The 16,167-nt window shown below is 39.1% G+C and overlaps 1 protein-coding gene across 1 annotated transcript in view; it reads right to left on the bottom strand.

The window, feature by feature from the left end:
* Nucleotides 1-5,281: 5,281 nt before the first annotated feature.
* LOC133618568 (contactin-associated protein-like 4) overlaps nucleotides 5,282-16,167 on the bottom strand; it is a 274,944-nt gene continuing 264,058 nt past the window's right edge. The window contains exons 24-25 of the mRNA XM_061979051.1: nucleotides 10,275-10,337; nucleotides 5,282-8,539 (exon numbers count right to left, since the gene is read on the bottom strand). Of these exons, the coding sequence (XP_061835035.1) occupies nucleotides 8,343-8,539; nucleotides 10,275-10,337 (260 nt within the window). The 3' untranslated portion in view covers nucleotides 5,282-8,342. The remainder of the gene's footprint in view (nucleotides 8,540-10,274; nucleotides 10,338-16,167) is intronic.

Below are 16,167 nucleotides of genomic sequence, written 5' to 3'. Positions count from 1 at the left end.
TGTGGCATATTAAATATAAGCCTGGTTGTGTTGTGGCTAATAGAGTATATATATGTCTTGTGTTTATTTACTGTTTTAGTCATTCCCAGCTGAATTCAGGTCCCACCCGCCTCTCACAGCATCTTCCCTATCTGAATCGCTCCCACTGCCCTCTAGTCCTTCACTCTCACTTTCCTCATCCACGAATCTTTCATCCTCGCTCAAATTAATGGGGAAATTGTCGCTTTCTCGGTCTGAATTGCTCTCGCTGCTGGTGGCCATGATTATAAACAATGTGCAGATGTCAGGAGCTCCACAACCTGTCACGTCAGGCTACTCGTCTGCTACTTCCAGTACAGGCAAGGCTTTTTTATCAGCGACCAAAAGTTGCGGACTTTATCGTCGATGTTCTCTACTAAATCCTTTCAGCAAAAATATGGCAACATCGCGAAATGATCAAGTATGACACATAGAATGGACCTGCTATCCCCGTTTAAATAAGAAAATCGCATTTCAGTAGGCCTTTAAAAATCACTTAGGCATCTTCAGAATGGATCTGACTATCATTTAAAAAGGTTTCCCTTTAGGGGACCTGTTTTTTTTGTCCCCATACCGTCAGAGGTCCCCTAAAGGTGACTGTGTAAACAGAGCGATGTCCCCATTAAGTAAGCATTGCCAGAACACACACACACACACACACACACACACACACACACACCTTAAAAGCGTCGCTCTCGGGAGGATTTTGTCGAGCTGCTGGAAGCCCAGCAGACGGAGAATGAACATCAAGTTTTTTTAGCTAAGTACAACATTTTGTGGACGTCTTTGTATTCTACGTTGACTGAATATTTCAAGAAATGAAGATTGAGTCATGAGACGTTTCCCACCCGAGGCCCGAGTTAGCATTTAATCAAAGCATGAAAACACTTTTATCTTTTTCCCCCACAACTCACTTCTTTATTTGCTTCAATGAACACGCATCAAAAAGTCTTATTCCTGCAGAGAATTTCTTCTGACAATCTCCAAAAGTCAAATCAGCACGGTCGGTGTCAACCGCACGACTTTTCACACGATTCGGTTTCCGATGAAAATTTTGCCCTGGTTTTCATGGTTATCTTTTTTTTAGTGGGGAGTACGACTGAGGCAGCACGGTGGAAGAGGGGTTAGTGCGTCTGCCTCACAAAACGAAGGTCCTGAGTAGTCGTGAGTTCAATCCCGGCCTCGGGATCTTTCTGTGTGGAGTTTGCATGTTCTCCCCGTGACTGCGTGGGTTCCCTCCAGGTACTCCGGCTTCCTCCCACCTCCAAAGACATGCACCTGGGGATAGGTTGATTGGCAACACTAAATTGGCCTTAGTGTGTGAATGTGAGTGTGAATGTTGTCTGTCTATCTGTGTTGGCCCTGCGATGAGGTAGCGACTTGTCCAGGGTGTACCCCGCCTTCCGCCCGATTGTAGCTGAGATAGGCTCCAGTGCCCCCCGCGACCCCGAAGGGAATAAGCGTTAGAAAATGGATGGATGGATGGAGTACGACTGAAGCAAATGAACAAAACAGAAAGCTGTAAGTAATAAATAGATTTAACAAAAGGCATATTTTACGACCAACTTGAGACAGAGGGACGCTTCAAGCTGACGACTCAAAAAAAAAAAAAAAAAAGAAACGTACTTGAAATTGGCAGAGGGATTCTCTCTTGCAGATTACATTTTTCACTTAGTGATGAAGATAACCTGCTACCAAAGAATGTGTGAAGTGAAGTGAATTATATTTATATAGCGCTTTTCTCTAGTGACTCAAAGCGCTTTACATAGTGAAACCCATTATCTAAGTTACATTTAAACCAGTGTGGGTGGCACTGGGAGCAGGTGGGTAAAGTGTCTTGCCCAAGGACACAACGGCAGTGACTAGGATGGCAGAAGTGGGGATCGAACCTGCAACCCTCAAGTTGCTGGCACGGCCGCTCTACCAACCAAGCTATACAGCCCCAATGTACAACAATTCTTCTCAACTAAAGAGGAGAAATATAACCTTAGAGAAAAATCTAATTGAAAACATTTGTATGCACGTGCAACACTTAGAATCTTTAGCATATCAGTATGTGGAATTAAATTATGGAATGGATTATAAAGAAGTTAAACATTGTACTGATATGATCCAGTTTAAGAGGTTGTTCAAATGAATAGTGCTTATAAACTACAAAGAAGAAGAATTATGAGAAACACTTTCAACCTTATTGAAAATAAGATATTCTTCATCTCAGTATGTTTATAATGACTGAATTAATTAATTACATATTACAAAACTGTTGTATATATACTCATTCACAGATGTCATTGTATTATAAAAAGGTCAGTAAATGATGTATATATTTGTAAACGTTCTGAAGTGGGAAAGGGGTAGGATTAAATAAGCTTTGCTTCTTCCTACTCCTTTTCGGACATGATGTAAAGTGAATGATATGCAATCGTGTGATGTATTATGCTGTAAGTGTGTTCATGTTCGAAACTAAAGAAAGAAAGAAAGACGACGTGCAGGTGTCTTGGTCCGCGGGCCGTACATTTGACACCCCTGCCTTAGATGAAGAGAGCAGGTATGATTTTTATGACTCTTGAACAGGGGTGTCAAACGTACGGCCCGAGGGCCGGATCAGGCCCGCAAACAGGTTTTATCCGGCCCGCGGGATGGGTTTGCCAAGTATAAAAACTGCTGTTCTTAAATGTGTCCACTAGATGTCGCAATAGCAATTATTTGTATCTTTTTAGATGATGCTACATGTGCACAAAAAAAATAAACCACATGATGTTAGTACATCAGTCGAGGAAAATGAGCTAACTACATAAATAGCATACTGTAATTTGATTTTGATATCGTTTTTTTATCTTGATAGATTGAAAATTAACACCAATGAGTTGACTGATGAACATTATCACATCATTTAGTCAAAAAGTATAAATAACGACAAATAAAGATAGAATACTATTAACCGCAACATGCAAGTGTAAAAAAAACAAGAACATTATGTTTTGTACATTGTCAGAATGTGCTTGTTCTATTTTTAAACAAAGAAAACAATCTGATGTTTGCTTTATTTCTAAGTTATTGTTTTGTGATTTTACCAGTCAGGCCCACTTGGAGAGTAGATTTTTCTCCATGTGGCCCACCATCTATAATGAGTTTGACACCCCTGATCTAAGACGTCCAACCATACTTGCCAACCTTGAGACCTCCGAATTCGGGAGATGGGGGGCGGCGGGGATCGGGGGGTTGAGGTGGCGTGGTCCGGGGAGTTTTGGTGGTAGCGGGGGTGTATATTGTAGCGTCCCGGAAGAGTTAGTGCTGCAAGGGCTTCTGGGTATTTGTTCTGTTGTGTTTATGTTGTGTTACGGTGCGGATGTTCTCCCGAAATGTGTTTGTCATTCTTGTTTGGTGTGGGTTCACAGTGTGGCGCATATGTGTAACAGTGCTAAGGTTGTTTATACGGCCACCCTCAGTGTGACCTGTATGGCTGTTGCATTGCATTCACTTATGTGTGTAAAAAGCCGCGTATATTATGTGAATGGCTGGCACGCTGTTTGTATGGAGGAAAAGCAGACGTGACGACCGGTTGTAGAGGACGCTAAAGGCAGTGCCTTTAAGGCACACCCCCAATAATGTTGTCCGGGTGGAAATCGGGAGAAATTCAGGAGAATGGTTGCCCCGGGAGATTTTCGGGAGGGGTACTGAAATTCGGGAGTCTCTCGGGAAAATCGGGAGGGTTGGCAAGTATGCGTCCGACACAAATTTAGAAAGACACATTAAGGTGAGTTGAGTTTGTAAAAAGTTTTACTGCACATAACCATTACCAACTGTTCCCGAACAACACACAAGTCTTTGTTTTTTTTTGGTCAAGATATAGGTAGATGAAGAACATGATAAATGAGAACATCTTACATATGTAGAAAATCCATGATGATTGGTTAGTGTTTGTTTGATGAGTCAAATTGGCTAAGGTTAGGGCAAAATATTACAGACTGGAAAATCAGAGGCAAGATTTTGCGGGGTTTTGAAACTTGTAAGCAAAATAGCAGATATGCACTAATGTTACATGATGACGAGGGAGTCCGAGACAGAGGGACGCTTCAAGCTGACCACTCAAAAAAAAAAGAAACATACTTAAAAATGGCAGAGGGATTTTCTCCCGCGGATTAGATTTTTCCTTTAGTGATGAAGACGACGCACAGGAAACCCACAATAATCCGTGTCCTTGGCCATATTTAGACAAATTTAAGAGAAAACAATGCCCAAAACCTTAGTTTTTATTTGTTTAACTCTGTAAGCCAAAATCATAACTGCTCTCTTCATCTAAGACGTCCAACACAAATTTAGGAACACACATTAAGGTGAGTTGAGTTTCTAAAAAGTTTTACTGCACATAAACATTACCAACTGTTCCCAAACAACACACAAGTCATTTTTTTGGTCAAGATATAGATATATGTTGTTTTTTTTTTACTTTAGGTAGAGAAAATGGATAACATTATAGGGGTGTGCCAAAGAAAAGGCAAACTAAAATAAATAGTGGGGAACAGGGGACCCCTAGAGGTAGTTGTAGGGTGCCCCCAGCTAAAGGACAGATAGTAAATAGGTCCATTTGTACACTCCCAGTTACATTAACATTGATATTATACATGTGGGTTCATACATAGAAATGCCGTTAAATGTAGCTTTGCCATATAGTTTGAAGTGTGGCTTGCTGCATTTAATCGAGAGTAAATTGTAGCTTAGCTTACTACATTTTCCCAGTAGCTTGCCCATCACTGCCCAAAATGTATGAGTATATCCTCCTTTGACGCCATGCTTGGAAGACCTAAAAGTCCGGGATTCGAACAAAAACAACGATTGGACTCGATTCCGGTGAGCCCCGCCCACTAACTTTGACGATGGAGTGTGACAGATTGAATACTTTCATGATGCTGACACACAGGTTCATGAAATAACTACCGTATTTTTCGGAGTATAAGTCGCACCGGAGTATAAGTCGCACCTGCCGAAAATGCATAATAAACATTTTTAAAAAACATATATAAGTCGCACTGGAGCCCGGCCAAACTATGAAAAAAAACTGCGACTTATAGTCCGAAAAATACGGTAAATAAATCCTTTAGTCATGAAATTATTTTAGAAATAAATATGAGAAAAAATATTAAATATTGAAACAATTATTCAATCATTAAATAATAACTGGACGTTTACTTTAAATAAATTAATGACACATTTATTAACATATTTAATTAATCCCAATCACAATTAATGACACATTTAAGTAATTATTTAAATATTTATTGAACTTTGTCCCATTTGACACTCCATTGACAGTACAGTTCGGCATTAAAGCAATTGTTGATCGACCACCTGCTCTTCATCATTAACAACACGGTAGACACCATATAAATGGTAGATCATAGATATAAGTGGTAGACAAAAGACATTGTCAAATCGACGGTGTTTGACATTACAATACAATTTGCCCTTTGAAATGCTCCAGGCCACTTTTTGCGATCAACGTTTTCTGTGATTTCACTTATTATGAAAAATAATAGATTTTTGAACAGTTCATCGTCATCGATGTACCAGCACACTTCTTGGCCACACCCTCTCTTATTACACAAATACATAAATATTTATATACAGCTTGGACTTGGAAAAAGTGCAGAAAAATTGTCATGTGAAAGAAAGCAGGGGTGTCCAAAGTGTGTCCCGGGGGACATGTAATAGCTTCTTAGCATATTGTGACAATAAACTAGATTAATAATGAGATATATTATTGGATATCACACTGAATTGCTTTGTCAGCTATAATACAAAACTTGTACAGCGTATACTAGAGCAGGGGTCCCCAAACTTTGTATCAGGCCGGCCAGCGTCCAAAATCTGACCTCCAGAACTTTCCTTTCCTCCAGAAGGTCTTATTTTTGTCCGTGTGGTGTCAGATGAAACAAAAATTGAGCTGTTTGGCCACAATACCCAGCAATATGTTTGGAGGAGAAAAGGTGAGGCCTTTAATCCCAAGAACACCATCCCTACCGTCAAACATGGTGGTGGTAGTATTATGCTCTGGGCCTGTTTTGCTGGGAACTGGTGCTTTACAGAGAGTAAATGAGACAATGAAAAAAGGAGGATTACCTCCAAATTCTTCAGGGCAACCTAAAATCATCAGCCCGGAGGTTGGGTCTTGGGCGCAGTTGGGTGTTCCAACAGGACAATGACCCCAAACTAGGGTGGTCCAATCATGGCTTTTTGCCGATATCCCGATATTGTCCAACTCTTAATTACCGATATCGATATCAACCGATACCGATATCAACCGATACCGATATATACAGTCGTGGAATTAACACATTATTATGCCTAATTTGGACAACCAGGTATGGTGAAGATAAGGCCCTTTTTTAAAAATAATAATAAAATAAGATAAATAAATTAAAAACATTTTCTTGAATAAAAAAGAAAATAAAACAATATAAAAACAGTTACATAGAAACTAGTAATTAATGAAAATTAGTACAATTAACTGTTAAAGGTTAGTACTATTAGTGGACCAGCAGCACGCACAATCATGTGTGCTTACGGACTGTATCCCTTGCAGACTGTATTGATATATATTGATATATAATGTAGGAACCAGAATATTAATAACAGAAAGAAACAACTCTTTTGTGTGAATGAGTGTAAATGGGGGAGGGAGTTTTTTTGGGTTGGTGTACTAATTGTAAGTGTATCTTGTGTTTTTTATGTTGATTTAATAAAAAAAAAAAAAAAAAAAAAATGATACCGATAAAAAAACAAAACGATACCGATAATTTCCGATATTACATTTTAAAGCATTTATCGTGCGATAGTATCGGCAGGCCAATATTATCGGACATCTCTACCCCAAACACATGTCAAAAGTGGTAAAAGAATGGCTAAATCAGGCTACAATTAAGGTTTTAAAATGGCCTTCCCAAAGTCCTGACTTAAACGTGTGGACAATGCTGAAGAAACAAGTTCATGTCGGAAAATCAACAAATTTAGCTGTACTGCACCAATTTTGTCAAGAGGAGTGGTCAAAAAAGTAAACCAGAAGCTTGCCAGAAGCTTGTGGATGGCTACCAAAAGCGCCTTATTGCAGTGAAACTTGCCAAGGGACATGTAACCAAATATTAACATTGCTGTATGTATACTTTTGACCCAGCAGATTTGCTCACATTTTCAGTAGACCCATAATAAATTCCTAAAAGAACCAAACTTCATGAATGATTTTTGTGACCAACAATTTACCGTATTTTTCAGACTATAAGTCACAGTTTTTTTCATAGTTTGGCCAGGGGTGCGACTTATACTCAGGAGCGACTTATGTGTGAAATTATTAACACATTACCGTAAAATATCAAATAATATTATTTCGCTCATTCACGTAAGAGACTAGACGTATAAGATTTCATGGGATTTAGCGATTAGGAGTGACAGATTGTTTGGTAAACGTATAGCATGTTCTATATGTTATAGTTATTTGAATGACTCTTACCATAATATGTTACATTAACATACCAGGCACGTTCTCAGTTGGTTATTTATGCCTCATATAACGTACACTTATTCAGCCTGTTGTTCACTATCCTTTATTTATTTTAAATTGCCTTTTCAAATGTCTATTCTTGGTGTTGGGTTTTATCAAATACATTTCCCCCAAAAATGCGACTTATATATGTTTTTTTCCTTCTTTATTATGCATTTTCGGCCGGTGTGACTTATACTCCGGTGCGACTTATACTCCGAAAAATACGGTATGTGCTCCAATCACTTATCACAAAAAAAATGTAGAAATTATTGGAAACTCAAGACAGCCATGACATTATGTTCTTTACAAGTGTATGTAAACTTTTGACCACGACAGCCCGGCCCCCGGCCAAATTGTTTTAACCCAATGCGGCCCCCGAGTCAATAAGTTTGGGGACCCCCTGTACTAGAGTAAATTGACCTACATTGGATTGTGTCTTTCATGTGCAAAATACATCAAAGTGTGTGTTAGGACACCCCTGCAGTAAATCCTTGTGTTCAGTGTGTATTATATTATTTATGAATATTGATTAGTGTAAAAGCTCATTAAAACATCTTAGCTTGTGCTGGACTAAGACTTTTGCGTGTCTCAGAATTTAAAGTCGGAATTTTAGGGAAAGGGATGCAAAGTCTGGCGGTGATCATAAAATAACTTGATGGCGCTCATACAAAGACACAAAAAGTTCCTATTTACAAGTGACTATTTACATGTGTCGTCACTTTCACTTGGTCTTTAAAGAGACAAAAAGGTCCAAGTGGGAAGTTGTCATGCGTGAACTCTAGTCTTCCTAGATGAAATACTCCTTTGGGTTCTGCCCCGTGGCATTCTGGGAGTCCGTCTGGTGGTCGAACGCAAAGTCCTGGCCGTCCTCGCAATTGGCGTCTTTCACTTCTTGGTTCCGATAGGTCTCCTTCCTGTGGTACAGGAGCTTGGCGGCAACCGCCAGGCCGGCCACCATCACGAAGATAACCACGGCGATGACGCCTGCCAGGAGGAGCAAATCCGAGTTATTGGACACAATGTTTCCCCGCGTCCTTTCAGGCGCAATGACTACAAACCCCGTTTCCATATGAGTTGGGAAATTGTGTTAGATGTAAATATAAACGGAATACAAAGATTTGCAAATCCTTTTCAACCCATATTCAGTTGAATGCACTACAAAGACAACATATTTGATGTTCAAATTCATAAACTTTATTTATTTTTTGCAAATAATAATTAACTTAGAATTTCATGGCTGCAACACGTGCCAAAGTAGTTGGGAAAGGGCATGTTCACCACTGTGTTACATGGCCTTTCCTTTTAACAACACTCAGTAAACTTTTGGGAACTGAGGAGACCAATTTTTTAAGCTTCTCAGGTGGAATTATTTCCCATTCTTGCTTTATATACAGCTTAAGTTGTTCAACAGTCCGGGGTCTCCGTTATGGTATTTTAGGCTTCATAATGCGCCACACATTTTCAATGGGAGACAGGTTTGGACTACAGGCAGGCCAGTCTAGTACCTACACTCTTTTACTATGAAGCCACGTTGATATAACACGTGGCTTGGCATTGTCTTGCTGAAATAAGCAGGGGCGTCCATGGTAACGTTACTTGGATGGCAACATATATTGCTCCAAAACCTGTATGTACCTTTCGGCATTAATGGCGCCTTCACAGATGTGTAAGTTACCCATGCCTTGGGCACTAATACACCCCCATACCATCACAGATGCTGGCTTTTCAACTTTGCGCCTGTAACGATCCGGATGGTTCTTTTCCTCTTTGGTCCGGAGGACACGACGTCCACAGTTTCCAAAAACAATTTGAAATGTGGACTTGTCAGACCACAGAACACTTTTCCACTTTGTATCAGTCCACCTTAGATGAGCTCAGGCCCAGCGAAGCCGACGGCGTTTCTGGGTGTTGTTGATAAACGGTTTTCGCCTTGCATAGGAGAGTTTTAACTTGTACTTACAGATGTAGCGACCAACTGTAGTTACTGACAGTGGGTTTCTGAAGTGTTCCTGAGCCCATATGGTGATATCCTTTACACACTGATGTCGCTTGTTGATGCAGTACAGCCTGAGGGATCGAAGGTTACAGGCTTAGCTGCTTACGTGCAGTGATTTCTCCAGATTCTCTGAACCCTTTGATGATATTACGGACCGTAGATGGTGAAATCCCTAAATTCCTTGCAATAGCTCGTTGAGAAAGGTTTTTCTTAAACTGTTCAAAAATTTGCTCACGCATTTGTTGACAAAGTGGTGACCCTCGACCCATCCTTGTTTGTGAATGACTGAGCATTTCATGGAATCTACTTTTATACCCAATCATGGCACCCACCTGTTCCCAATTTGCCTGTTCACCTGTGGGATGTTCCAAATAAGTGTTTGATGAGCATTCTTCAACTTTATCAGTATTTATTGCCACCGTTTCCAACTTCTTTGTCATGTGTTGCTGGCATCAAATTCTAAAGTTAATGATTATTTACAAAAAAAAAAAAATGTTTATCAGTTTGAACATCAAATATGTTGTCTTTGTAGCATATTCAACTGAATATGGGTTGAAAATGATTCGCAAATGATTGTATTCCGTTTATATTTACATCTAACACAATTTCCAAACTCATATGAAAACGGGGTTTGTAGATTGCTTTGTCAGCAACTTTACAGAAGGTCATGTGAGAGGACTTAACGTTGCAAGTAAATTAAGTTGCAGTCAAAGTGGTCCGTACCTCCGATCAGAGCCGAATCAGTCCGGATGGCATTGACTAAAGGTTGGCCTGAACCTGACGGGTCTTCACAGAAGCAGAAGAAGAAAGCAAGAAGAGTAGACACAAAGCAGATGTTTCCTCCAGCAGAGAGCGACCAGGTGGAGAATAAACAGATTCATTAGAAAGATGAAGAGAGAGGCGGAACATTCCGAGCAGAGCAGAGGGAATATAAAGTGGTGTGCATCCATACAATAATCATGCAGGGCCTGATCTACCTCCTGTTAAACAGTGTGTGCACACCATGGCTGAAAACTGTACCACAATATAAGTGTTTTATATCAGTCGATATTTGGATAATTGTTCATATTTTTTATGACCAATGAAAATTAAAGACCAAGAAAAAAAAAAATCAAATGTAAACATTTTGTCACGGCGCAGGCGCAAACCCGCATCGCGGCCACACGCCTACATGGCTGCAGACAATCAGCAATCCACGCACTTAGGTCTGATAAGGGCAGACGGAATAAAGACCAGCGTAAGATCTAGTACCGGAACGTAGTTCACTCCTCGTAGTAAGGAGTCTCTGACTTTCCTCCGCGTACTTGCTCTCTCTGTGCTTTCCCTGTGCCCGTGTCTTATGTCCTCTGTGTTCCCGCGATCGAGCTGTGTGCCTTGACTTCCCACTGGACTCTGGACTGCATCCCTCGATCCTCGACCCCTGCTTGGACACGAACCTCGTTGCCTCTCTCCAGCCCCCGACCTCTCGCTTGCCCACGGACTGCCTTCTCGCCTTGCCCCTCTGGTCTGACGAAGGATTCATCCAACATGTACTTACAAACATTTACATTGTTATTCTACGCATCGTCTTGCACCATTCCCGTTTAGTAGCATACACACCCCAACACATCATCAGCATCAGATCCAATAAACCTACTGAACTGTCGTCTCCTTCCCCCGCCGTACGTAACACATTTATATTCAAAATGTAACCTCCCTCTGATTATAATCCCCTGAGCTATTAAGGCAGTCAGGAAAGGAAATGTCAACACAACCATTAAAAACACTCAATGTAAACACAATTCTAAAATCACAATGAATACTTAAGGGGAACTGCGCTCTTTTTGGAATTTTGCCTATCGTTCACAATCAATATGAGAGACAAGAAGATAACGTTTTTTTGGGGTTTTTAAGAAGATAACGTTTTTTTGGTTTTTTTTTCGCATTCTAACATGTAAAAATCGCTTGTTCTTGGTGGCTAGTGTGGAGAATGCATATATTTTTAAAGAGTTAATTCTTTATTCATAGTCATTGGAATGTGGGAGTATGGGGTACTCCCTTTTTACCTTATCAGTATTAGAACAATGAGGCTGTATTACTTTCTGGGCAGGGAGGGGGCTGTTTTCGTATTCAATAAGTTACCTCTTCCCGTTGGATTTTAAGGCCGCTTCGAGATGCCGGTATTACCGCATTGTAAGGATTGGTCTCCTAAAGCTTTAGTAAAACTTGATGATATTCCTATTCTGTCTTGATGGTCCTTCTTACTCAACATATATGTCATCTGAAAGAACTTGGGATTGACCAGTGACTTTTATTCCCTGAGAGGAAGACTGGTCAGACGCAACACTAGCAATCCAGCTGATGGGAGCAATCCATTCTGCATCTAAATCACTTTATAAATGCATTCAAAAACCGTCAACAATACTTCATTTACGTTCCGTAAACTGTATAAAAACTACGCTGTAGCGACATTGTTATTGTAAGAGCGAACACTGAGGAACTATTTTTCTGGTTTCAGCTTTGCAGCGTGACCATGTCGCACTCTCTGGGCTTCCGTCTGCTTCAACATTTCAGCCTCTTCTTCGATCCTCCGTATGTTTAGTTTAAAAAAAGATAAGGTTGCGAGTCCTCATTTGTCCACATTTGCCGCTCTTAAGCCTGCAGACCGCTGCTTTAGAGTGATATGACTCGAGCAGAAGTTAAAAATAGTCACCCAAATAAGTACTTGAGTAAGAGTATATATGTATTCAGTGAGAACAACTACTCAAGTATTGAGTAACTTGTAAAGTACTTAAGATTTATTTAGTAGCTTTTTTTTTAATGGTTCTTAGAATTAAAACATGGTAGATCAGGCCCTTAAAGTTCAATTATAGCATATTCCAAATGTACAGGCTATTATTAATAATAATGATATTAATAGTGTAAATACTGTATAAGGCAGGGGTATCAAATTCCTTTTAGATCGGGGGCCACATGGAGAAAAATCTACTCCCAAGTGGTTCGGACTGGTAAAATCACGGCACGATAACTTAAAAATAAAGACGACTTCAGATTGTTTTCTTTGTTTAAAAATAGAACGAGCACATTCTGAAAATGTACAAATCATAATGTTGCTGGGTTTTTTTTTACACTTACATGTTGCGGTTAATAGTATTATTTCTTTATTTGTCGTTATTTATACTTTCTGAATAAATTACGTGATAATGTTCATCAGTCAACTCATTGGTGTTCATTTTCAATCTATCAAGATAAAAAAAATAATATCAAAATCAAATTACAGGATGTTATTTATGTAGTTTGCTCATTTTCCTCGACTGGTGCACTAATGTGGTTTATTTTTTATTTTTTTTACATATGTAGCATCTGTCAATACATGGACTTTGGGTTATTGTGTTTTCCCAGAATGCAAAGGAAAGTTAGCGCGGGCAAGGCGTGAATGTAAGTACATATTTATTTATAACACTAAGAAAAAGAACCAAAGGTGCGCACAAGGTGGAAGTACATAAAATTGGCTAATGAAAACAAAAGACTAGCACAAAGGCAATTAACTATGAACATGAAACAAAAACACTTACTGTGGCATGGCATGAAGCATGAACTGTAATAAACAGGAATCTCAGGGGTAGCAGATGTAGTATGGATGGATAGGATAGATAGGATAATGTCACCAGGACGAACAACAGAAACAGACAGGCTTAAATAGCAGTGACATGATCAGTGAAAACAGGTGCGTGACTCAAAACGTGAAACAGGTGCGTGGCATGAGGACAGGTGAAAACTAATGGTTGCTATGGTGACAAAACAAGAGTGAAAAAGCAGGAACTAAGTGTCCGAAAACCAAACAGAACATGACTTAAACAAAACATGATCAACAGACATGACAGCATTATCTACGATGATACAAAGAATTGCTATTGCGACATCTAGTGGACACATTTAGAACAGCAGTTTCTTTCATTCAAAAATTTCGGCTCATTTTTATACTTAGCAAACCCATCCCGCGGGCCGGATAAAACCTGTTCGCGGGCCTGATCCGGCCCTCGGGCTGTACGTTTGACACCTCTGGTATAAGGTATCTACTGTATGCAGCTCTGTTTGTGCACATGTTAACCTGCTGTACTTGGTATTCAACTATCATTAATACATTGAATTTATTCAGAGTTTTTCATTCATTGGAGAACTGTTTCCTCCTGAAATATACAGTATATAAATATCATACAGGTGTATCTTGTTTTTGTATGTGCCACTTTTTTTTTGTACGATTTGCTTGTCAACAAAACATCTTCAACATACATCTTTTTTTTTTGGATCAAGTGCACAAACAAAACAATCCGACACTTTTTTTTATTGAGTACCACTGGAAAATAAAAGAAAGTTGCTTTAATAACAGTGAGAAACAATACTGAATTAAAGAAAGAACTTGATACTTTATACTTTTCATTCATCATTTATAGAAATGTCACAGTTTTCGGCTCAGGAAACTGTAATTACTCGCCATAAAAATGTGTTTTGAGTTGATATTTTCGGGTCTTTGGAGTGCATTAATTACATTCCAATTATGTTCTTTGGCTAAAAACTGATTTGTTTTCTGTTGGACCATTTGGAGCAGATTATTTATTATTACCGAGGTACAATTGTATGAATATTTAAATCTTAACAAAGATTTCTATGCGTTGCTCTCCTTAAAGTGTTTGACAAGGGTGAGTACAGCTTTCACTTTTCAGCTAGTTATTCTAATCTTGTCAGAAGACATTACTCTAGAACAGGGGTGTCAAACGTACGGCCCGAGGGCCGGATCAGGCCCGCGAACCGGTTTTATCCGGCCCGCGGGGTGAGTTTGCCAAGTATAAAAATTAACCTAAAATTTTCGAATGAAAGAAAGTTCTAAAAGTGTCCACTGGATGTCGCAATAGCAATTATTTGTATCTTTGTAGATGATGTGCAAAATAAACCATATGTTAGTACATCAGTCGAGAAAAATGATCAAACTACATAAATAACATACTGTAATTTGATTTTAATATAATTTTTTTATCTTGATAGGTTGAAAATTAACACCAATGAGTTGATTGATGAACGTTATCACATAATTTATTCAGAAAATATCAATAACGACAAAGTATATATACTATTAACCGCAACTGTAAAAGACAATAACATTATGATTTGTACAATTTCAGAATGTGCTTGTTCTATTTTTAAACAAAGAAAACAATCTTTCATTCATTCATTATTTTTTTATTTATTTATCTCCTTCATTGATGTGCATTTTTGATCAATAGACAATTAAACTTTAGCAACTAAACACATATTTACACACCTATGCTTGAGAAGGAACAGGATGAAGAAAATCTTATATTTCCTGCCCCCCTTCAACAAAACAAAAAACACAACAAGTGCAAAACTTCATGAAGTACACAGCAAAAAGTCAGTGTTCAAAAACAAGAAAAAATAAATAAAAATTAGGGGTATTTTATTTGAACTAAGAAAAATTATCTGTCAATAGAACAAGAAAATTTGGCTTGTCAAGACTTTCCAAAACAAGTGAAATTAGCTAACCTCAATGAACCCAAAAATACCTTAAAATAAGTATATTCTCACTAATAACAAGTGCACTTTTCTTGGTAGAAAAAAAAGAGCCCTTATTGCTCAATATGTTGAAAAATATTCTTAAATTAAGTACAAACCCCGATTTCCATATGAGTTGGGAAATTGTGTTAGATGCAAATATAAACGGAATACAATGATTTGCAAATCCTTTTCAACCCATATTCAATTGAATGCACTACAAAGACAACATATTTGATGTTCAAACTCATAAACTTTATTTATTTTTTGCAAATAATAATTAACTTAGAATTTCATGGCTGCAACACGTGCCAAAGTAGTTGGGAAAGGTCATGTTCACCACTGTGTTACATGGCCTTTCCTTTTAACAACACTCAGTAAACGTTTGGGAACTGAGGAGACACATTTTTGAAGCTTCTCAGGTGGAATTATTTCCCATTCTTGCTTGATGTACAGCTTAAGTTGTTCAACAGTCCGGGGGTCTCCGTTGTGGTATTTTAGGCTTCATAATGCGCCACACATTTTCAAAGGGAGACAGGTCTGGACTACAGGCAGGCCAGTCTAGTACCCGCACTCTTTTACTATGAAGCCACGTGGCTTGGCATTGTCTTGCTGAAATAAGCAGGGGCGTCCATGGTAACGTTGCTTGGATGGCAACATATGTTGCTCCAAAACCTGTATGTACCTTTCAGCATTAATGGCGCCTTCACAGATGTGTAAGTTACCCATGTCTTGGGCACTAATACACCCCCATACCATCACACATGCTGGCTTTTCAACTTTGCACCTATAACAATCCGGATGGTTCTTTTCCTCTTTGGTCCGGAGGACACGACGTCCACAGTTTCCAAAAACAATTTGAAATGTGGACTTGTCAGACCACAGAACACTTTTCCACTTTGTATCAGTCCACCTTAGATGAGCTCAGGCCCAGCGAAGCCGACGGCGTTTCTGGGTGTTGTTGATAAACGGTTTTCGCCTTGCATAGGAGAGTTTTAACTTGCACTTACAGATGTAGCGACCAACTGTAGTTACTGACAGTGGGTTTCTGACGTGTTCCTGAGCCCAT

The sequence above is a fragment of the Nerophis lumbriciformis genome, linkage group LG19, assembly GCF_033978685.3.
Source record: "Nerophis lumbriciformis linkage group LG19, RoL_Nlum_v2.1, whole genome shotgun sequence".
NCBI lineage: Eukaryota > Metazoa > Chordata > Actinopteri > Syngnathiformes > Syngnathidae > Nerophis > Nerophis lumbriciformis.
Note: the sequence above shows the minus strand (reverse complement) of the source record. Positions and strands in the feature narration are given on the sequence as shown.